The sequence below is a fragment of the Pongo abelii genome, chromosome 11, assembly GCF_028885655.2.
Source record: "Pongo abelii isolate AG06213 chromosome 11, NHGRI_mPonAbe1-v2.0_pri, whole genome shotgun sequence".
Lineage (NCBI taxonomy): Eukaryota > Metazoa > Chordata > Mammalia > Primates > Hominidae > Pongo > Pongo abelii.
This window is the reverse complement of record NC_071996.2, coordinates 125,613,917-125,638,676: the sequence shown is the minus strand read 5'-3', so window position 1 is coordinate 125,638,676 and position 24,760 is coordinate 125,613,917. Positions and strand designations below refer to the sequence as shown.

The 24,760-nt window shown below is 39.1% G+C and overlaps 1 protein-coding gene across 3 annotated transcripts in view; it reads left to right on the top strand.

Annotated features, from left to right (window-relative positions):
• The window catches only part of PAX3 (paired box 3), a 99,147-nt gene extending 96,643 nt beyond the window's left edge, over positions 1-2,504 (top strand). For 2 of the 3 annotated variants that reach the window (XM_024243438.3, XM_009238162.4), the window contains exons 8-9: positions 188-434; positions 943-2,504. In XM_024243438.3, coding sequence (XP_024099206.1) covers positions 188-434; positions 943-977 — 282 coding nt within the window. In that variant the 3' untranslated portion in view covers positions 978-2,504. The remainder of the gene's footprint in view (positions 1-187; positions 435-942) is intronic. The other variant, XM_024243437.3, reaches the window with a different exon arrangement.
• The last annotated feature ends 22,256 nt before the right edge of the window (positions 2,505-24,760 follow it).

The following is a 24,760-nucleotide window of genomic DNA, read 5'->3' as shown; positions in this document are numbered from 1 at the left end:
CAGATGTTATCGTCGGGCATGATGTAATATCTCTGCCACTTAGAATTGGGGTCATAGTCTCCAGGACAGCTCTTTAACAGATTTCCAAAGAAGTAAAAACTGGACTGTCAAGTTATTCTTTCAGTTGTAGGCTGCAATCTGGTTCTCTCTGCGTTTTAACTTCTTCCCAATCTGGCTGTTTTTTTAGGTAATGGGACTCCTGACCAACCACGGTGGGGTACCTCATCAGCCCCAGACTGATTATGCGCTCTCCCCTCTCACCGGGGGTCTGGAACCTACCACCACGGTGTCGGCCAGCTGCAGTCAGAGACTAGACCATATGAAGAGCTTGGACAGTCTGCCAACATCTCAGTCCTACTGTCCACCCACCTATAGCACCACAGGCTACAGTATGGACCCTGTCACAGGCTACCAATATGGGCAGTATGGACAAAGTAAGCCTTGGACTTTTTAGGGGGCAATTTCTCCTGGAAGGGAGATAAACTCAACTCTTCCCTAAGAAAGGTGAATTAGAGGCAAGATTAAGCCACACATGCCGGTATCAATTTTTTTTTTTTTTTTTTTTTTTCAAAGCCAGTTGACTGTTCCAGCAGGGGCTTCCTTGTGTAATTATTTTCTTAACTGATGTCAACAACATCTTGCGGTTATTAATTGTTGAGACGTAAAAACTGATTGCCACTAGGTAAAACACAAGGGTTGGCCAAAATGAAATAATCCCTGACATTAGAAACACATGTTCTTAATGAGGTCAGCTCCAGGATCATATGGGGGATAATCCCAGGGACACAAAGTTGTGTCAAACTTGTCTCAGGAATAAAAATATTAGTCTCAAGCCTTTGATACCACAGTATTAAATATGACATTGTCAGCCTGTAGCTGATCTTGCCCCTGACTGTGAATTGTCCCAGCATGACCTAAAAAGCTGCGTGTGTTTCCTTACAGGTGCCTTTCATTATCTCAAGCCAGATATCGCATAAGTGAACTGTCCACTTGGAGCTAAAACTGGCCCTGTTTCTGGTCTTCGCAGCCTAGACATGAAGAATCTGCTCAGAAAATAAAAAATTACCCTTTTGCTGGGTGGGGTGGTCCCAATAGGAGACAAAGGAGAGTGATTGATTTTCTTCCTCCAATAGTTGGTTTCAAATTCTTTTGAACACATTCGACAAAAGCAGTGGAGAAGAGGAAGACCTGGAGCAATAAAAGACAAATGCAACATTTTAAGGCAATGGTTTCACATGGTTACATAGCAAAACATCCCAGTTCTTTAGTGCTGATCATCGAGGAGCTAGAACATTCCATTTGCTTGTGTGTGTGTGTGCGTGTGTGTGTGTGTGTGTGTGTGTGTATGTGTGTGTGTGTATTGAGATTTACCCAGACTGGTTTGGGCAAGCAGACTGTTCTAAAATACAATAGAATACTCAAGTATAACATGTCGATGTTCGATGCTGATACTTCTACAACTTTAAAACTGCTCACTTCATGAAGCAAGAATGGAGGAATCCTTGACTCTTACACACTGGAAATTGAAATAAAAATAAATGCAACCATTTTTAGGAAGCTAGACTAGCTGTAAAGGATCTCCTGAATAAATTATTTGTTACTGTATCCTCATTTGTAATCTAGTTGTCAATAAATGTCCCGGACACGTCTTGCTAACAGGATATGGGCTACCAGGAAGAAGGACTTGTTTCCCTTTCCTGTGTGGGGAGAGGTGTGTGACGTTTTTCCAGTTCACATTTATTTGGTAGCCCACCTGGGTTGGAGGAAGGGCACGGTGGAGAGAAAGTGACATGCATTCACATATCTGCTTATCAGTGTGCAATACTGTGTACCTCATGGATGCTTTGGCAATGCCCAAGGCAATATAAACAAAATCAGAAGTATATTTTTGCAGGTGCTTTTATTTTCACAGCCCATAATTCATAGTGATAGAGTGCAGTGATGTTTGCCATTTGCTGGACAACCAACACCCGGGTTGCTCCTTTGATTAGAGACCAGATCAGATAATTATGCTTTTAAACTGCTTACGTTTACATTCTTCTCTTTTCTATGAAAGGCAGGGCAAGAACAGAAATGTTCACATGGCTCTCATGTACTTTTAAATTATACAATGATATCCAATATTAAAAGATTATAGGAACTGAGGTTTACATACGTTTGTTTGGTGACATTTTAGAATGTCAATAAATTTGCTTTTTGAGATGTTGAGAGGAACAAGAAGGTGGAAGGCAGTGTTATTTATTTCTTTCTATTCTTGGAACCGTGAATGAGGTAGGCACAAATACATTCCTTTTAGAGTTAAGAACTATGATGTAGCGAGTTAGTGAGACTAGACATAGTACCGAATTTAGTTCATGCATTGGTCTTAGAGGGTGATGGAACAAGAGAAGTACTATCTTTGTGTTGCAGCCTCAACCAACAACAATGTGTTGTAAAAATGTCTTTCATGTAAAAAGTGCAGTAAATATTTACTATTTATAATGAATAAACAGTTATGAAAACTTGCCCACTACTGCTTTTTGGGGGGAGCTGGTGAATATAGTATAAATGAAAAATTGGCAATGGGGAGCCCAATGTACATGTACTTCACTTCTGGTGGACCCTTTCTATGAGAATATTCTGTAGACAAATAAGGTTACACAACCCACGGTTGTATTCTCTTGAAGAAGCTTGCTTGAACACACTTTTAAGGATTGAAGTTTATGTTTTTATCAGTGTAGCATCTAGAAAAACCCTTCAGTTTAGCTTCCTTCATCTTTCTTTGGTTCTCTCAGAGTTATCCAATCCGTTTACTGTCACTTAGAGATATGTTTTCCCTGGAGTACCAGGCTCCATCTTCATCTCTAAGTCATCTCCAAGTCATCTCCACTGAATTTTTTCTTTAAAACTCTCATATTTTATTTATTTTATTTTAGCAGCCTACTTTATTCTTCATGAAAGATATTACTGCCTACTTCATTCATTCTTCCTTTCTTCCTTCTTCTTCCCTCCCTCTCCTGATCCTTTCTTCTCTCACTCCCTCCTTCCCTTCTTCCCTCCCTCCCTCCTTCCCTTCTTCCTGAACGTATTTAATGAGAGTCCAAATGTGCCAGTCATGGTGATTGGCACTTATGTTATAGCGGTGCTTGTAGCCTAGTAGAGAAGGCAGAGGAGTAAATGCATAGTTACAATAAAGTGCGAGGACTGTTATTTTAGAAGGAATAATCATAATACCTTTTGAAGCTCTTACTTGTATTAACTTATTTATTACTCTCCACATGTCACATGCAGCAAGTGATTTCATTACCATTCCTTTTGTACAGATGAGAAAACTGAGGCTCGAGGAACTTACATGAATCACTCAGTGGCAGAGCTAGGATTTGAACCTAGTACAATCTCTGTGCCCAAGGTGTTTAAACTCATGCTTTTCTGCTTCCTCAAGACTGGTGTGAGAGAACCTTACAGTCAGGAAGATCTAAAAGGGTGCTGTCCAATTCAGAAGGTACTAGCCATGTATCCCTATTTAAATTTAAAGAAACAAAAGTACATAAAATGACAAAATTAGTTCCTAAGTTGCGCTAGCCACATTTCAAGTGTGTGATAGTCACATGGGGCCAGAAGCTGCCATACTGGGGATTGTTGCTGTGGAACATTCCACATCACAGGAAAGTTGACTGCTCAGCTGATTGAATGCACGTGAGTTCATAGTTTAACAATATCAAAAACTTGAAATGCAGTGGGTAACATCTTCCAAAGTTGTAAAATGCTATTTTTTTTTAGCTCACACACTCATCTTTCTGATCAAATGTGTTGCTCTTCTTCTGACAATTATTCCAAAAATAATTTAAGAGGAAAGGAAGATAATCTTTACAGCACACTTACTTTTATTGTCTTGTTTAATCCTCACAATGTCCTGTAAGGTGGGCATTATTAACCCCAACTTATAGATGAATGGACTGAGGCCAAAGCTGTTAAGCAGTTGGGCCAACATTACATATAGCCAGAAATGGCAAAAGAAGGCTTTGACTTCTATGCAACCATGTGGCAGAACCTGTTTGTTTTATTTGCCTTTCCAAATGCTGCTTGCAATACCCACTTAATTATATCAGTCTATCCTCATGCCAAACTCAAGTTGCAAACAGGCATTTAAAAAAATCATTCACTCCCAATACATGAGAGGAATGCTGCCAGGATTCAGATTACACAAGAGAAACTCATTTTACATGATCAGTTTTCCTTTCTGTCTCCTGATACCAGAACTTGCCATGAATGGCTTATATCTTATTTTGATATACTTCTTTGTGTCCTTTTCTTATTTCTGCATGTCTTTGAAATCTATTTCTCGGCTGTTAGTTCTCATGTTGAAAGTCCCTGTAGATCTTTTTTCTCCAGACTCTTAAAATATCTAATCAATTTCTGGGGAAATGTGACCTGATTTCTTTCAGTCAGAGTTCCTACCCTCATTTGCTGGGACAAGTAGCCCTAAGAATTTTGACCCTTTGACATTCAACAGAACTTGAACCTGATTGTATGTGGGGGGTTCCTTCCCCCTTGTCCATGTAGTTATTTGATTTCATTTGAAAAATTAAAAGTAAGAGCTGAAAATTAAAACTCAAATTATTAAATTGTGGATGTACAATTGTCAGCTGCTGAGCCATTCCATGGCAGCAATTTTTCTAGGAATAGATATCATACATTTCACATCTGTGACAGAAACAAGCATATTGTTTTATGCTTTTGATTTAGCCCAGTCTGGAAATGTATTTTCATACACACTTGGATGCTTGGGAAACATCCTACGTTAGAAGGGATCTTCATTAGTGCTGGCATATAGAACCAGAGTAAGAGATAAGATCACTGGCTCATGGCTATAAGTTTAGGAAGTCTTAAATGGAGAAGGAGATGGATCCATTAATGCCTTTTTCCTGAATATGGCATGGAAGAATCTATCTGAAAACTACGTAATTAAGAGTTAAAATTAATACACAGGACCAGAACCAAAGTTTCTATAAAATGAAATCTATTTACCTGAGCCTCAACCATTCTGAGTGAATGAGTCTTGGTGTTAAGTCATTCATGAATAAGGAAAGCCAGTGTCAAACATGGTGGGCACAGTAAGTGACGAGTGGCAGTATTTGTGCAAAAAGCTCCACATGGCCAGCCTCAGCCTCAGAAAAGTGCTCATGGAGCTGGAAGTCAGTGGTAGATGATGCATGAGAGAAAAGGAAGAAAACAGAGCTGGGTACAGGACTTCTCACCAGATGCCTGTGATATGAGTTAGTTCTCCTTTTTCCATAGACCCCCCTTCAGAATTGCTGACCATGGTGTCCCAAGTGCCTAGCACCATGTCTGACCCATTATAGGTACTCAATACATGCCTGTTGAATAAATGAATAAATAAATAGATGAAAAGTGATTTTCTTATACTGTCCCTACATGGTCTTCTGAGCAGGGAGATATTTGTATGACCAAAGGTGCACAGATTGCCTCCAGGTTAGATTGGTATGAAGTCTTAGGGAAGGAGTGAGAGGCAGCTGGCCTAACAAGTCACTCAAAAGCCATATTTCTGATGATTTTGACTGTAGCAGAGGATACAAGGTGGTGATTTGTGGGATTCACCACTGGGAGGATTAGAACAGAAAAGGGAAATTGCCAGTTGGTTTATTGCTTAGAAAAGTGGCTATTAGCCCTGGCTGTTTAGTAATCTGCATATTAAAAACAAAGAGAGAGAGAGAGAGAGAGAGAGACAGATACCATTCAGACTACTGAACTCAGAATCCACAAAGACAAATGCCAGGAAAGTTGACAAAGCAGGAGCTCCGGGAGAAGCCTCTGGCTGCATTGCAACCGTGGCCACACCTGACTAGGTAAGTTTTCTGGGACTTGAAGCAGTAGTCAGGGCTGTTTACCACAGCACACCTGAGACAGGAAATATGGACACAGCTTAGCCTTATCTCCCAACAAACCTCACTACCTCCTCTCAAGCCAGACGGTGAGACATAGAAAGGCAGGAGTTCTGGCCATGGTGCATGAGGAAAAGGGGTGGAATTAGGAGGAAGAGTCCTGCCAAGTTGGTTGGTGTTGTGTTATGATCCCATCATTTTCCCAGCTGGAGGCCTACAAAGCCCCACCATGCAAAAATGAGGAATGCTTGAGCTCTTCCCCAAGAGGCGTGACGACATCTTGTTCCCCAGGCTCATGTGATTCTGCGGCATTTGGGAGAGTACAAAGCATGGAGCTGAAAACCTAACTGCCTTTCCATTCCGCTTGTCTGGCATCCCCCACTCCATGCCGCTGAACATACATAGAGCTTCTGAGTCTCAAAAATAATCCCCACAAATCCTGACTCTTTTCACTGCTTGCAGAGTTGTGGGAGATGGGCAGTGATTGTTATTTCCTAATTAATTGCTTAATGCATTGGATACTAACCAAGCTCCTATCGTGCAAGTAGGAGCAGTGGGACTATAACGGTGAATAAAACACAGTTGCTGTTGTTGAAAGACCCCAGGGCAGAGGAATGAGCTGGATAACTCAGGAAAGAGTTGGAACACAAATAACATGTAAGCAAAAGTTAGTATAAGAACCAACGTGCCTGACGTTGGAGCACTTTTCAGAGGAAGTGGCCCTGGGGCTGAATCTCTAAGGATAAGTGGAAATTTATTGGGTAGATGCAGTGGCAAAGGGCATGCCAATTCATTTTTACATGATGCCAGCTCTTAGGTTATCGGATTAAAGGAGCCAGGAGATCAGACAGGGGCTGGCCCCCACTGATTCTCTAATCAGAAGGGTCCGCAGGCAGAGCCTTCTGGGAAATCCTGGTTGATAGGGTCCAGAAGGTCTGAGATGAGGTGCAGTGGGGCAATTTTTTCTTTCCTAAAAACAGATTGAGAGAGTCTCAGTCTCAAGGGCCAGTTAAGGAACTTGTGGGTGAGCCTGTAATCCCAGCACTTTGGGAGGCTGAGGCAGACAGATCACTTGAGATCAGGAAATCAAGACCAGCCTGGCAACGTGGTGAAACCTTGTTTCTACTTAAAAAGTACAAAAATTACCTGGTGTGGTGGCGGGCACTGTAATCCCAACTACTCGGGAGCCTGAGGCACGAGAATCGCTTGAACCCAGGAGGCAGCAGTTGCGGTGAGCCGAGATCTCGCCACTGCACTCCAGCCTGGGTGACAGACAGAGTGAGAATCCGTCTCAAAAAAAAAAGAAAGAAAGAAACTAACTCATGGGTGAAGGAACATATGTCTGCTATCATTATCCTCTTCCTAAGCTGACCCCCAAAGTTTGATAGGGGGGTAATGCTCACTGTTAGTGGCCCAGCTGCATTTTTATAGGTGGACGACTCTATTGGAGGTCTGGAAGCTGCTCCATGCTTGTCCCTGGCATTTGCCTGGGAAGCTGTAATGTTCCTCAATACTTCTACAGATTGTTCCAGGCTTACTGGGATGATCCATTCTTACTAATTATCCAGTTGTGTGTAACTGAGTGCTTTGCCGAGGACAGGCCCCAAGATCTCTTTGCTCAACTTTGTTGGGTCAAAATGAGAAAAACTGCTGCTTTTTTTCTCTTCTATTTTGAGCTCCAAGTTTAAATTCTTCTTTGGGGCACTTTTCCCCTTTGCAAGCATGCTAGTGGGTCTCTTGGTTGGGTAAAGGAAAAGCAAATATCTGACTCTGAGATGGAGGGTGGACTACACGTAGATGCACATAGAGATGATGAGAAGCTAAGCAGCTTTGTACGAGCATGTCAAAAGCTCAATTTGTAGGTAGAGTTTTATGTTTGCAGATTATATTTAGTTGTAGGAAACCAACTCCTTCTTTCTGGGTTGGAAGAGTAGTGGCCTGCTCAACGGAAGGAAACTACTCCCAGAAACACAGGGGCAGGCTGAGGGCCCGAGTAGAGGAATGTGGGTCTGGGAGAGCTGCCGTCCTCTCTGGCAATCATGGCTGAGTCAGGATCCCAACAGAAAACAGCCGCCACACTTGAATTGGAAATTTAGAGAAGGATTTTTAATAAGAGACTATTTACAAATGTGAAGTGGTGGAGGGAAATCACAAAGGATGATGTAGAAACCTGAGGATAGTTGGACAGCTAAGGAGTGGGGAGGGTGAGCTTACTGAAACCTGGAAATAAAGATCCGTGTAGCACAAGTGGTTCTTACAGTGGCCTCTGAGGAAGGGATGCAGACATCCAGAGGAAACCTCAAAGGGAGGGATCCAGGGGACAAATGTCCTGGTCTAATTTTCCTCTTGTCTCCCAACTCCTGCTGGGGCTTCCATTGACTGAACCCAGTTAGAACCAGATGGCACAGGAGTCAAGCGTGTGCTCCATACACCAATCCCCTGCAGAGAGAGAGCTAGGTAGAGAAAGACAGAGAAGGATCTGGGAGAGTCTGCAGCTTATGCCTAGGCTTGAGTTTTCTCTTTCGCAGTCTGCTATGGCCTGAATGTTTGTGTCCCCTCCCCACTCTGCCCCCAAATTTTTATGTTGAAATCCTAATCCCCAGGGTAATGGTATTATAAGGCGGGGTTTTTGGAAGATAATTAAGATTAGATGAGGTTGGTAAGGTGAAGCCCTCATGCATGGGATTAGTGTCCTTATCAATAAGAGTCCCAAGAGAGTTTGCTTCCTCTTCTCTGCTATCTGAGGACACAGTGAGAAGGTGCCATCTATGAAACAGGAGGCAGGCTCTCCTTAGACACTAAATCTGCCAGCGCCTTGATCTGAGACTTCCCAGCCTCCAGAACTGTGATAAATAAACTTCTGTGGTTCATAAGCCTCCCAGTTTATGGTAGTCTGTTTTATCAGCCTGAATGAACTATAACAGTCCCTTTCAGTTATCCCCAACCCTTTAAAAAGGCTTAGACAGCCTTAGCCATCACCCTAAGGAATTCAGGGAAGGATCCATGCCCAAGCTGGGGAGAGATGATGCAATGCGTACGGACGCTGCTGGAGGAAGGCTAATCTCCAGAGGACAAGCAGCATTGTGTGCAGCAGCCATTCAAAGTCAGCTGGTTGACTGAGATGACAGAGTGAGATTTAGGAAAGATACAGTCTTTTCTCAGGAATTCCCAGAAGTGTTTGGAGGAGAAGAACCTATTCAAACGCTGTACTTCTTATCAGTAAGCAGTATGGCTCTTTGCACTGCAAGAAGCTGGATATGAAAAGGAAAGTGAGAATGGTCCTTTTTAGTCACCATACCAGGAGATCTGGAACACCAGACTTACCCATAGGAACAGTTTCATAACTGTTTTAGATTTGTCTATTTCCTCCATAGTTTAAGTTTTTGGAAGATAAGGACAGTGTCTTGGTCATTCTTGCATTTCCACCTTTGTTTTGTTCACTGTCAGCCTGTCTGACATGCCTATTGAATGGAATTAAATTGTTGCTTACCATGTATGCTTGATTATTATGCAGCACATGAATAGTTCTTTACACCTTAAACGTAACAGATTTACTTGTTTTCAGCTGCAATTGATTTAAATACTAAAATTCTGCAATTGTGTGCTTTAGTCTTTGTGGTTTTCTGATAACGTAAAAGAGATGGTCCATTACAATTGGAGAAGAAAATACAGAAGGCATTTAAGATGTTATAGAATTTACTGCATTTACTCTACATCCCAGGTGTTTGGGAGATAGAAAGACAAAACAAATCATATTCCTACATTCAAGAAGCTCTAATCTATGGATAAACTTAAAATATAGTTTGTATGATTATATGATAAAAGCTAAAGTTTAGTTAATTTTTATACTAGAAATAAAGAACTTGCCAAGAAAATTATGATGTAAATATGATTATTCTGACAATAATAAGAGTACTTAATAAAGTCAAGTCTTCAAGATCACAAGAAGAACTACTTATGAATGTACAAAGTTATATGGCAATTATAATTCAGAGGGCATGTATTTTTTTTAAAAGGACTTATAGAAATTTGTGTTTGGCAACACTTCTTTAGTTGGCAGCTGAAGTTACTATATATGTTTGATAGTAGTAACATTTCTTTTCTTAAAAAAAGTTCTATCAATTCAATTTCATTCCAATTAAAAAACAAAGACAACAGTCCAATTTTAGAGAAAGCTTAACAGTATGTTATTCTACCAACATGAGAGACATTTTCAGTTTTTATATTGTCCTCCAGCCTTTAGCCAAATAAACCTATGAGTATACGAAGTATACCTTTTCATGACCATTCAAGTACAGTAAATTAAACAACAACAACAAACAAACCAGTGTTTCTTTTTTTTTGAGACGAAGTCTTGCTCTTCTCCCAGATTGTGCAGTGCCATGATCTCGGCTCATTGCAACCTCTGCCTCCTAGGTTCAAGTGATTCTCCTGTGTCAGCCTCCTGAGTAGCTGGGGACTACAGGCTCCTGTCACCATGCATGGCTAATTTTTGTGTTTTTAGTAGAGATGGGGTTTCACAGTGTTGGCCAGGCTGGTCTTGAACTCCTGACTGTAAGTGATCCTCCCCCCTTGGCCTCTCAAAATGCTGGGATTACAGGCATGAGCCACTGCACCTGGCCACAAAAAATTTTTAGAAAAAAATTATTACTAATGTCAATTACTGCATAACTGTCTCATTTCTCCATGTGTCTAAAATTCTAAAATTCTAGTAACACGTGTGATTTAATCTAAAGTATAGGACTTTTTATGTGCTCAATTTCTTCTTTTTGCTCAGACCTATTCTCTGCTTACAGTGTACAATAAAGGGAATATTAATAAAAGCTAAATTTCTTAAGTCTGGTTTTTTTTTCTTTTGCAAAATTCAAGTACTTTTTGGGGGGTTTGTTTTATTTTGTTTTAGCTTCTTATCTCACCTAACTTATTTTAATTTTTCTTTTGTTTTTACTCTCAAATTTAATATTAAAAAGAAAAAGTCAACTTGAACATTGATAGTAAGAAAATATCTCCATATCTATTTCTATATTTGTAGACTTTTTATGTAATTTTAAATATCAAAGAGTTTGAGGAGTAGTATTATGTATCTGTGATGGTCTGTATAACACCTTAGAATTTCAAGGAATTTTCACATACATTACATTGCTCTTCCCGATATCTTCATTAAGAAGGCAGCTCATGAATATGATTCTCAGTTTACAGCAAGAATATTAAGCAACAGAAAAGTCAAATGATTGTCTAATATTTCCGACTCAGCTAGTAATGGTGGAATCAGGAATGCAATTCAGGCTTCCTACTTTTCCATTTAGTCATCTCTGCACAACACCATGTTTCAGTTAGAATATGCCCTCAGTGAATTCTTAAATACTTGCTTACTGTTACTATTAGAACTCTAGACCCCTGCTCACATTGTTTAAGCTTGTAAAAGAAACTGGCTTTCTACGTTTTATAAGGCATTATGGATCATTGCTTACTCTGCTAATATAATATGAATATAATACTGAGCCAGTTTTTGAAAGATTGCCTACTGGCTATGGTTGCTCAGTCCTCACAGTGTTGACAGCTCCAGCTCAACTGTGTAAGAGCAGATGGGGATGAAGGGAAGCAATGATGATGGGAGAAAGAGATGTCTAAGCTGCATTTGAATCTTGTTGATAAATATAACACCAGTTGTCTATATGATAGAATGATGGTGGAAGTGGTCTGATGGAGATACTTGGAGAACTTAACCATCTATCATTGATAGCTAGTCATTCCTCAGCCCTGTCCACTGCTTTGCAGGTTCATGCACCAATTTCAGCTCTGTAAGGTAAATGGCTTCTTCCTGGAATTTCAATACCTCAGGTTTCTAATTAAATGTAAACCTTTAGAGTCCCATAATGGGTTGTCCATGAATGGGTCTTTTTTTGCTTCAAGGAGTGCCTAGCAGAATTAGGAAGAAGTGAGTAAGTAGATACCTCACCTGGAGAGGGTTGGACAAAGAGGAGGGTCTCCTGAGCCAGACCTGGGTAGTGTGATCCAGGAAGGTTTGAAAGAGGGGACACTGGTTTGGGTCTGAAAGGGGAAAAGAAAAATATCCAGGAGTAGAAGCTTGACTTGATTGGGTTGAGGGGAAATGAGTTTTTCATGGCAAGAGCTCAACATACTTTGAGAACTGCCTTTGGGTGAGATCATGGAGAAGCAAGGAAAGATGGGCTTGGAAAGGTAGCCAGGACCCAGTGACACAATGCCTTGTGCTGTATTGTGTTGACACATTTGTATCTTATTTTAAAGAAGAAAAGATTCCACTGAAGAGCTCTAAGTAGAAGACCGACAACTTAGATTGCTAATTTAAAAATAACCCTATAATTATAATAGTTATATTTTACTGAGCTTTTACAAGTATGGCCTCTCCAGCATTATGAAAGGGACTTTATATATTATCCAAAAATGCTCACAGCAACTCAACAATGTGGTGATATCATCTCATGCTCAGAGAGTTTAAGTACTCTCCTAAAGCAACAGGCAAGCTTTGATGCCCGGTAAGATGAAATCTGACTAGCTCTTTTCCTGTCCTGCTGCTCCAAAGGCAGACCTTCATACTCTTCTTGGATTTTTTCCTCCTAAACCTTACAGTAGTTTACAAAAATAACAAACATAGAGTAAGTGTCAAAGCTTCTAAGTGAGCATTGTTCTTGCTGGTCTACAGGACACAGTTGTCTTTGATGTGGTATCTAAAATCATTGTGGAGAACAGTTTGAATGGGATTGATTGAAGGCAGGGATTCTAATTTAAGAAGCTATTGCAGTTGTTTAAGGAAAGATGAAAAGGGCTCAGAGCAGCACCGTGGAGCAGGGGAAAGGATTTGGGAGGTATTTGGAGGTAAACTGCTGATAGGTCTTGTTGACAGATGTTTGTGCAAGGTTAGCACAGAGAGGAATCTAGGGTAATTTCCAGGATTCTCTCCTGGGTCATGGGCTGACAGTGATTCTACTCCTCAAGACAGGGAATACAGGAGGAGGAGTAGGCGTGAAGAAGGTAATGCCTTCTTTTTGTGCATGACCTACAGGTGGTAAAGTGACCCTAAGACCTCCAAGGGGAGTTGTCTAATAGGTGGCTGGATACGTAAATCTGAGGTTACGAAGTGATGTCTGGCCAAAGATATTTGTTTAAAAGTCATAGATGGCTCGGGAAACAGGGTATTTATTTTCATAAGATTGGAGAGCTTTAACCATGTTCGTGGGCTGAGGGGAATATGTTGATAGCATGGGAAATTATTGTGTTTTGTATTTTGCAACCCCAAAAAAGGTATGTTCAAGTCTTAATCCTTGATACCAGTGAATGTGACTTTATTTGGTAATTAGGTCTTTGTGGATGTGCTATAATTAAAATGTAAATGAGGACGAGGTCATAGTGGAGTATGATGGGCCCTTAATCCGATATGACTGGTATCTTTATAAAAAGAGAAGTGACACAGACACATGAGGGGAAAATGTCATGCGAGGGCAGAGGGTGAGAGTGAAGGGCCGCAGCTGCAAGCCAAGGGATGGAGAGGACTGTCAGCCACCACCAGAGGATGGGAGAGAGGCATGGAGCAGATTCTTTCAGAGCACCCAGAAGAAATCAACGCTGCAGACACTTGATTTCAGGCTTCCAGCCTCCACATCTGTGAGAGTAAAATTTCTGTTTTGATAAACTACCCAGTTTGTGGTACCTTTGTTATGGTAGCCCCAGAGGACTAACAGAGGTGTTATAAGAAAGGGGGCCGATGGATGGAAGCAAGCAAGTCCTTGCAAAGCAGGAAGGAAATGAATAGGATGCAGTGCATATATAGAAGGACTGGCTTTATCCAGGAATATGTGAGTCTTTTAAATATTTTCTACTTAAGCAAAGGAAGTGGGGAAGAATGCAGACACATTTGCAGGTGGAAGAGGAAAGCTTGAAGTTGAGGGAGTTCATTTCTGCTGCCTCTATTTTTTCTAAAGTTGACAGCAGGTGTTTATGGGGGTAATGGTGATGGGGTGGGGGTGGAAGAGCATTTAAGATGGCTGCTTGTAGACAGGAGAATAAAACTAGATCCTTAGCTTTCACCATATGCACAAATTAACTCAAGATGGATTAAAGATTTAAATGAAATACCTCAATTTAAATCCTCCAAAATCTTAGAAGAAAACCTATGAAATATCCTTCTCAACATCGACTTTGACAAATAATTTTTGGCTAAGTGCAATTGCAACAAAAACAAAAATTGACAGTGGAGCCTAATTAAACTAAAGAGCTTCTGCACTGTAAAAAAAAAACTATTAACAGAGTAAACAGACAACCTACAGAACGGGAGAAAAATATTTGCAAACTATACATCTGACAAAAGTCTAATATCCAGAATCTATAAGGAATTGAGATCAACAAGCAAAAAAAAAAAAAAAAAAAAAATTAAAAAATGACGAAGACCATAAATAGGCATCTCAAAAGAAGACACACAAGCAGGCAACAAACATGTGAAAAAATTCTCAGCATCATTTACATCAAAATGTAAATCAAAAACACAACGAAATACTATCTCACAAGAGTCAGAATGGCTATTATTAAAAAGTCAAAAAAAAAAACAACAGATGCTGGTGAGGCTGTGGAGAAAAGGGACCACTTATGCACTTTTGGTGGGAATGAAAATTAGTTCAGTCACTGTGGAAAGCAGTTTGGAGATTTCTCAAAGAACTTAAAAAAGAACTACCATTTGACCCATCAATCTCATTACTGGGTATATATACTCCAACCCCCAAAATTGATCATTATACCAAAAACACACATTCACTCATATGTTCATCATAGCACTATTCACAATAGCAAAGACATAGAGTCAACCTAGGTGTTCATCAATGGTGAATTTGATAAAGATAATGTGGTAGATATATACCATGGAATACTACACAGCTCTAAAAAATTAAATTGTGTCTTTTGCAGTAACATTGATGGTGCTGGGGGCCATAATCCTAAGTGAGTTAACACAGGAGCAGAAAACCAAATGCCTCATATTCTCATTTACAAGTGAGAACTAAACACAGAGTACCTATGGACATAAACAGGGGAAATAGACACTGTGGACTACTAGAGCGGAGAGAGAGGGTGGTGGGTGTGGGTTGAAACACTACCTATTGGGTACTATGCTCACTGCCTAGGTGTGCAATACCCATGTAACAAACCTACAGATGTACTCCCTGTATCTAAAATTAAAGTATAAATAAATAAATCACTAAATAAATAAAATCATTGCTTGAAGGCATTGTCTTGGGACACAGGGAATGATGGTGGCACAGCCTTGAACACCCAGGTGTGGAGGGAGTGATTTTCTGCAGTTGAACTTCATGGCTCAGGCTTCAGGACTGAGACTGAAGTCTAGATCGATTATTTCTGGGCAATGTCCGGCACAGCAAGCAAGGAGTAAATGATTGAAATGCCATTGGAGAGAATGGCAGAAACTCGGTCTTGTAGGACCTTGTGGGATATTATAAGGGATTCCTCCTAAGTCCATGTAAAGCTGCTAGACTAGGCTTTTGAAGCAGAGAGAAACACAATCTAAACCATCTAAAATATGTTGTTGAAAACATCATTTTGGGGAGATGCATTTTGGTGCTTGTGACAATACATGAGACGGAAACTACTGCATGGCCAGAGACGAGATGACCTCATCTCTGCCTAAGGATTCCATAGATCCATTAATGAACCCCAAGCTGCTCGGCTTGATAGGATGCCATGTACAAGAGACATTCTTCTGAGACAACTCCTCCCCTCTCTACCTTCCAGGTCTTTAACAATGTCATATTGCTTTGAACGTGATATTCTCAAGGCTGTGTAGCCTAGTGCTAAAGAGCGAAGACTTTGGGGGAATGATAGGCTTAGTTTTTAAAATTCTGGATTAGCAATTTTAAAATGTTTTGCTAGCTGTGTGAGTTTGAATAAGTTATCTAAATTGTCTAATTTCCAGTTCTGTAAAGAAAGAAAAATGGTGATGGTTTCTTTATCATACACTAGTGAAGATTAAATGAAATCTTGCATTTGTTTGGACTATGGTGAACAATCAATAAATGTTAGCTATTAACATTATTATTTGATCACCTTAATCATAAAATGCAGATTATAAAATGTGTTCCTGAACTTTTAAACTTACACATTAATCTATCCAGTTTACAAAAATAATGAAGGGATTATTTTTAATGACCATGAGTGAAGAAGTCACAGAATAGCTTTATTTATTTATTTATTTTGAGATGGAGTCTCCCTCTGTCACCCACGCTGGAGTGCAATAGCATGATCTCAGCTCACTGCAACCTCCACTTCCCAGGTTCAAGTGATTCTCCTGCCTCAGCCCTCCAAGTAGCTGGTGTTACAGGCTCCTGCCACCATGCCCGGTTAATTTTTGCATTTTTAGAAGAGACAGGGTTTTGCCATGTTGGCCAGGCTGGTCTCGAACTCCTGACCTCAAGTAATCTGCCCGCCTCGGCCTCCCAAAGTGCTGGGATTACAGGTGTGAGCCACAAAATATCTATTTCATATGAACATAATTTATTGAGAAGATATATCCGTAGCTTCTTTTTTATACCATAGGTGGTCATGGTTTTTAAATAACTCTCCTTAATCACAGAGAGTTACAAAAATAATGGGACTAAAGCTACAAACAAGGAAAAAAATAAGCTTATCTGTACTCCAGAGTGTTTACTGATGGTAGCTTATTTATCACTGCAACTTAAGTCATGAAAACAGGTATGTATCTAAGGCTCAGAGAAAGTGCAGTAAGAGTCAGTTCAAGGCAGTGGTTTTCAGCCTCCCCACCTCCCTTGCATTTGTACACTGAGGAATATCTCCATAGCAAGACTGATTCTTAACAGTGGCATAAGAGTTCTGGGGGAGCAGTTACTAGGAGTATCAAAATCTCTGGTAGGAAGACTTTTCTAGTTTTGTTTGTTTGTTTGTATTTTACAGAAATCTGGTTTTTTTTTTTTTTTTTGGTTTTTTTTTTTTTTAGACAGAGTCTTGCTCTGTCGCCTAGGCTGGAGTACAGTGGAGTGATCTCAGCTCACTGCAAGCTCCGCCTCCTGGGTTCACGCCATTCTCTTGCCTCAGTCTCCCCGAGTAGCTGGGACTACAGGCATCTGCCACCACGCCCGGCTAATTTTTTTTTGTATTTTTAGTAAAGACGGGACTGCACGGTGTTAGCCAGGATGGTATCGATCTCCTGACCTTGTGATCTGCCCATCTTGGCCTCCCAAAGTGCTGGGATTACCAGCATGAGCCACCGTGCCGGGCCAGAAATCTATACTTTTAGGGAGAAACTGTGAGTGGATTTTTGCAGGCACAGGTCTATGGGCTTTTAATCTCATGGCCCACAGCAAGAAGTGGTTTATTTTTTTGACCACACAAATGGCCATTCCTATCTTCTTTTCTAAAACAACCCCAGTTTTTTTAGGTGTATGGCAGCCATGTGCTTAGCTCAGATGAACCCCATGGAATTCATGAAAATGGTGGAGAAAGAAAGAAGAATGGTGTTTCAGTAATACTATTAACACACTCTTGAAGATGAAAGCAAGGCAAATACTAACTTATGGCAGAGTTGGACCCAGGCAGGACAAACGACATTTTGAATGAACACTAAAAAATCATGTTAACAATGAGAACGTGAACTGGGAGTCAGTGAGACTTCAGATCTAACTCTTTCATTCATTTATTTGGTAAATACTTTTTGAAAATCTTCTACCAGCCAGGAATTGTTTTAATGTCTTTGTTGTTTTGGTCAACAAACGGACTTGATTCTCAGCTTCTGAAGCTCATGTGGGGAAGATAGATATAAATTAATAAAAACATGAACATCTAATTTGAAATTATGCTTAGTATTAAAAGGAAAAGAATAGGATGAGGAGAAAATAACAGGACCTACTTAGGCCAACTGGTCAGTGAAGTTCCTGGAATTGAACCCTGGGAAGAAAACGGAGAGGTTTTCTAGACAGAGGGAACAGTGTGTGTGATGGCCCAGATTTGAGAAAGAGCGTTGTCTGTTTGAAGTACTGAAATTAGGTGCTTGTGTCAGGTGTGCAGGGGTTGAATGGGGTTGGGTGGTGCAATGTGGCATATGATGAGGCTGGCCAGAGTAATGAGCTTAGATTTGATTCTATATGCAGTGGGAGCTTGTCTGAAGGTTTTCAAGCAGAAAAGGGATATTATCTCATTTCCATCCTTGATGGAAGATGCATAGAAGGGAGGCAGAATTGGAAACACTAAGAAAGTAGCAAGAAGAGACTTGAGATGCGTGTTGAGGACTGGAAAGCATGTTGGTTTTAGACTCAGTCAGACATGAGTTTGGATCCTGATTTGATCTCTTATTATTGGCTGACTTATACCATTGAGTTGTAGCTTCTCTGAGCTGCCATTTTCAAATCCACCAAATGAAAATTAAGGAATATTTAGCTCATAGGTTGGTGAGATTAACTGGGTTAAGTTTATATGTCTTAGAACAGTTCTGGCACATATAGTGACCTTTCAGAGATGTTAGTCTTTTCTTCCTTCGTGGGTATAAAGGGCATGACACTCTGCTCCTTAATGAGGAAGGATGTGTGGCATAGAGGCCAATGGGTTGCTGACAATAAGGCAGAGAAAAGACATTAAATCCATGTGTTAGGTAGTATGCGATGGGGTGAGATATATCTGTTAGTATTTGCTTCAAAATGTTAAAATTCTATTTTCATTGTAAAAATAATAACTAATTAAAGAAAAACTGAAAAATACAGAAGAGTAGAAAGATTAAAAAAAATTAAAGAGCCACAGTCCAAACACATCCACCAAAAACGTTTTGTTTTCTTTGCCTCTTTGCACTGGGGATAATAACATCTGATAGTGCCCACTCGTTAGGGATGCTGAAAGAAAGATGAGATAGTGTTTACAGAAAGTGTCATAATTTCTGAATAAAAGATACTGCATAAATACGGTGCTTTGTTGTTTCATTGCCACTTTCAAAATTATAACAGTGATGTAATAACAATTTAACTATTGGGGTCCTCTTTTGCATTGGTCAACTATTCAGTGTCTCCAACTTTGCCCTAATAGGAAAAAGAAGGCATACTGACTAACAGAACTTTGACAGTTCAAAAGTTACTATCCTAGGAGCTAAATGGATTTCACGCCTTTTGAATAAATTATTTTGCTCAAGAAACATGTTGACTATGGCAACCTCAGGATATCATGCCCTGTTGCTCTCAAGATGAATTGAAACTGGTGTCTTATTTTAATGAGAAACAGTTAAAGTGGACTTCTGACAGTTGGTAACTGGAAAATTTTCAGGCACCAAAGAAGAAACTGGCTGAGAGACGGTACATACACAGCGTCATATAAAACCCCATTGTCTAAGTGACTCATACCACACCAAAGGAAATCAGCATCTGGGTGTAAATGTCTTCCAGTCTTTGGAAATACAATGTATACTATGCAGTTATTTAGTCTGTGTCATGAAATATAAAAATAGTCCAGAAAACACATATCCCACTTGACCTTTGCAGAATGATTTAACAAAGTTAGCTTGATACAAATATATGAGAGTAATTGCCGATAAAAGCAGAATTGTGGCTTCCTTCAGATTCTCCTTTCTTTGGGAACACTTCACAAGCTTTATTAACTCTTTAATGTTTTTGTAATTGGCGGTGTTTGTCCCTGGGGCCATATTGCCAGCCTTGGAGTTGGGTTCCATTAGAACAGAGATTCCATATCTCCTAGTTTTTCATCCCCTTTCAGCACTCATCTTGATATCCTTGTCTGTATAATTAGGCAAATATGTTTTCAATTGTTTTACGTGTGTACACATTTCACCCCTTTTACTGCTATCTTGATTGATGTTTTATGGGATAAATTTCCCATTGTTGGCCTCCTCCACTTAGAGAGGTGCCAACTTTTGTTTCTGTATCTACTTATGACTCTATCGGTTCCATCTGTAGGTGTAACTGAATATGGTCCTTCACTTTCCAGATGAAGGCTGGGCCGCCTGGGTTTTCTAGCTGAGGACTTTATTACCCCACCATTTTACCCACTCTTATTTATTTATTTTATGGTGTTATTCTGATTTAAAATGAAACATAGACCTACTTGAGAAAATTTGGAGACTATGGAAAAGTTTAAACAAACTTCTTTGTGGTTTTATAACCACAGTTGTCCCTCCGTATACGCCTCCTTCAGCCCCCAAGTATATCCATGCATACTCAAGCCCATGCATTGGAAAAGTTGGCCTTTCCTATACGTGGGCTTCCCATCCTGCAATACTGTATTTTTGATTTGCATTTGGTTGAAAAAAATCCACACGTAAGTGGACCCATGCAGTTCAAACCCATGTTGTTCAAGGGTCCACTGTATTATAATTGCAACCATCAGCTTAAGTCATTTCTTCCCAGAAGCCTCTCTGACCAACTACTCACCCAGTCCTTTCTGATAATATCATGGGACTTTATTTCCATCAGAGCGTGCATCGTTACCTGATATCATCTTACTTATTAATTTGTGTTAATTATGAGAGTGGGGCTCTTGTTTATCTTTTTTTTTTTTTTTGAGATGGAGTCTCGCTCTGTTGCCCAGGCTGCAGTGCAGTGGTGCAATCTCAGCTCCGCAGAGTAGCTGGGACTACAGGCGCCCGCCACCACACCCGGCTAATTTTTTAGTATTTTTAGTAGAGAAGGTGTTTCACCATGTTAGCCAGGATGGTCTCAATCTCCTGACCTCGTGATCCACCCGCCTCGGCATCCCAAAGTGCTGGGATTACAGGCGTGAGCCACCGCGCCCGGCCTGTTTGTTTTTTTTAATGGTACTTCTCCTGTGCCTGTAGTGCCTGGGACATATTTGGTCCTCAATAAATATTTGCTTAATGAGTAAATAAACTGATATATTATTTTAAAACATATGTTTTTCCTTAACATTTAAAAGTATGAAAATGTTACAATGTAATTGTTAGGTTTTTATTTCCTTTGCACTCCCTAGCATTTCTTTTTTTAAAAATCTTTTTGGAGACAGGGTCTCACTTTGTTGTCCAGGCTGGAATGCAGTGGCAGGATCATGGCTCATTGGAGCCTTGAACTCTTGGCCTCAAGTGATCCTCCTGCCTCAGCCTCCCGAGTACCTAGGGCTACAGATGTGTGCCACCATGCCCAGCTAATATATATATATAATGTATATAATATAAAATATAATATATATTATATAAATAATATATTATATATAATATACATATTATATATAATATATATAATATATATAATATACATATTATATATAATATATAAATATATATAATATACATATTATATAAATATATAAATATATATAATATACATATTATATATAATATACATATATAAATATATATAAATATATATAATATACATATTATATATATTATATATAAATATATATAATATACATATTATATATATTATATATAAATATATATAATATACATATTATATATAAACATATATAATATATATAATATATAATATATATTCTATAATATATAATACATATAATATATATTCTATAATGTATAATATATAATATATATTCTATAGAATATATAATATAGAATATATATTATATAGAATATATATTATATATTCTATAGAATATATATTATATATAATATATATTATATATTCTATAGAATATATATTATATTATATATTATATATTACATATTATATATTCTATATAATATTATATATTCTATATTACATATTCTATATTCTATATAATATTCTATATTCTATATTCTATATAATATTCTATATTCTATATTCTATATAATATTCTATATTCTATATTCTATATAATATTATATATTATATATTCCATATTCTATATAATATTATATATTATATATTCTATATAATATATATTTTTTATATATATATATATAGAGAGAGAGAGGCAAGTTCTCTCTGTGTCACCAAGTTGAAGGACAGTGGCACAATCTCGGCTCAGTGCAGCCTCAACTTCCCAGGCTCAAGCCATCCTTCTACTTCAGCCTCCCAAGTAGCTAGGACTATATGCACGTGCCACCATGCTCGCTAATTTTTTAAATGTTTTGTAGAGATGGGATCTTGCTGTGTTGCCCAGGCTGGTCTTTAACTCCTGGCCTCAAATGATCCTCCCACTTCACCTCCAAAAGCACTAGAACTACCAGCTTGGGTTTGTAATGTTCTGTCAGGCAGGATAGGCTGGGTGTTGCTACCAAAGCAAACAACTCCAAATGTTAGTGGCTTCAGTAAGGATTATTTACAACATGAATTATTTCTCATTCTATGTGTCTGATATGAGTTGGCAGCGGAGCTTTGCTCATCATAGTCACTCAGGGACCCCAGCTGATGAAAGCTTTATCTCTACACGTGCTTTCAGTGTGGTTGGGACAAGAGAAGGGAATGTGGTGAGTTGGACATTGATACCTAAAACTTTGACATGGCGCATTTCACATCTGCTCACATTTTATTGACCGAAACAAGCCACACAGACTAATCTCATAAAGGGTGGGAGGAGTGCATTCTTGTCATGTGCCAGGGAAGAGATTTGAAATTATTTGAACTACCACTCATGACTACCACACAGGTTAGAAGCACACATAGGAAACAATGAAAAGTAATAAGTACTTTTCTTTTTCTTTTCTTTCCCTCTTTCTTTCTTTCCTTCTTTCCTTCCTTCCTCTCTTTCTTTCTTTCTTTCTTTCTCTTTCTTTCTTTCTTTCTTTCTTTCTTTCTTCTTTCTTTTTCTTCTCTCTGTCTCTTTCTTTCTGGTATTTTTTTTTTGAGACAGAGTCTTACTCTGTCACCCAGACTGGAGTGCAATGACGTGATCTCAGCTTACTACACTGCCTCCTGGGCCTAAGTGATTCTTCTGCCTCAGCCTCCCGAGTAGCTGGGACTACAGGTACACACCACTATGCCAGGCTAATTTTTTTGTTTGTATTTTTGGTAGAGATGGGGTTTCGCCATGTTGGCCAGGCTGGTCTTGAACTCCTGGCCTCAAATGATGCACCTGCCTCGGCCTCTCAGTGCTGGGATTACAGGTGTGAGCCACCATGCCTGGCCAGTAATTTCTTACCTTAGACCCTCAAGTCCTTCTCTCCATGGGCAGCCACTGTTAGCAGGCTGTCATACATCATGCTTAAAAATTTCCCTTCATATATAAGCATATGTGGTGTGTATGTGGATATATGTATGTAACCTTTTTTTGCTACTGAAATAAGAATGTTCAATAAACACTATTCTGTCTTTTTTGATTGTTGGATTATTATGTCATTTTATTTCTGCATAGCATATGTTGGAGACCTTTCTATATCATATCAAATAGTTCTTGTGCTTGCATTAGTGTTTAATTGATGAAATGTACCATAATTGACATAACCACTCCCTTTTTGACAATGAAGTAGGGTACTTACAATCTCTTCCTTTGACAAACAATGCCAACAGCACACTTAGAGGAAGCTGTTGTGATAATAGTGTAACAAGAACCAGCTTGGCTTGACTCCAAAAAGATCTGGTTTGCAATCCCAAGTCCCACTGATTAGCTGAATAGGCAACTCATTAAACTGCACAAGTCTTGGTTTTCTCAACTATAAAATAGAGACATTAATTTATCCCACCAAAATTTGTCATGAGAAACAACTGAGATAATTTTCCTGCAGCCTAATGGCTGTCCATAAATATTTATTGTCGATTGAGTATTTCAAGTCATTTAACTTGAATGTAAGTGCTTGTTCATATGAATCTTATTATAATAGGAGATAACAGTTAGCAACCACTCAAATGTATGGAAGTCATGGAGATTCTTTCATTCTTTTTCCTATCTCATATATAAAACCTGAATTTTAAAGAAGAGAAAGAAAATTTGGGTTTATTAATTTTATTATTTCAAATAATGGAGGCACACAAATATGACTGGAAGTATGGATGTAAACACACAAAAATGACACCGTCATCAAGATTCTTGAGTACATGCAAAAATAACCATGGGGTAAGTGGTCATGGATAGGCCTTTTGGTCCTTGTAGTATTATGTATCCCAGATGGCTTATAAACTCATCTAAAGAAAGAGAACAAGGTAGAAAAGGGACAGTGAAGGGAGGACGAGCTTTAGGTTGTGATCCAGGGATTTTTCTCTATCTATTTATATTCAATTCCTATGTCTTAACTGAAAATGTATACAACGTGAACCATCCTGTTATGGTAAACCATCACCTACTGGAAAGTCAAATGAGATGCAGGTGAATAGAAGATCAAATAATTGGTTGCATGGTTTTATTTTTGGACAAGTGTGTATTTCTTGCTAAGTGTGCATGTGGTGTCCTTTGATCTATTCTTGTTCTATTCTGTTCTATTCTATTCCTATTCCTTTCCTATTCTATTCTATTCTATTCTATTCTATTCTATTCTATTCTATTCCATCCCATCCTATCCTGTCCATTTCATTTCATTCAAAGAACGTTGGCCATGACCCATACATGCATTTCAGGACTGATTAAAAGGGCCAAGATTCACAGTTTAAAAATCCTGTCCTAAAAGTTTTCCCTTTGTTCTGTGACTTTACTTGCTGGCCACATAGTGACATCATCCAAATTTATATCTCCACCAGAGTGACACACTTTACTTTTGCTCATACTTCATTGACCAAAGCAAGCCACATGGCCATTCTAACTTCAAACGGATCCACTCAACTTCTCCAAGTGGGTGTCTGAAAGGCAAGTAGACCTCTTTATTCCCTCTTTGCTACAATTTGCTGCTACTATATTGCTGTTCTTTTAAGCAAATGGCATCACCATTCTCCCAGTTGATCATGCCCGTGTGGGAGACATTACTGATACTTCTTCTCTCACATGACACATCTAAATTA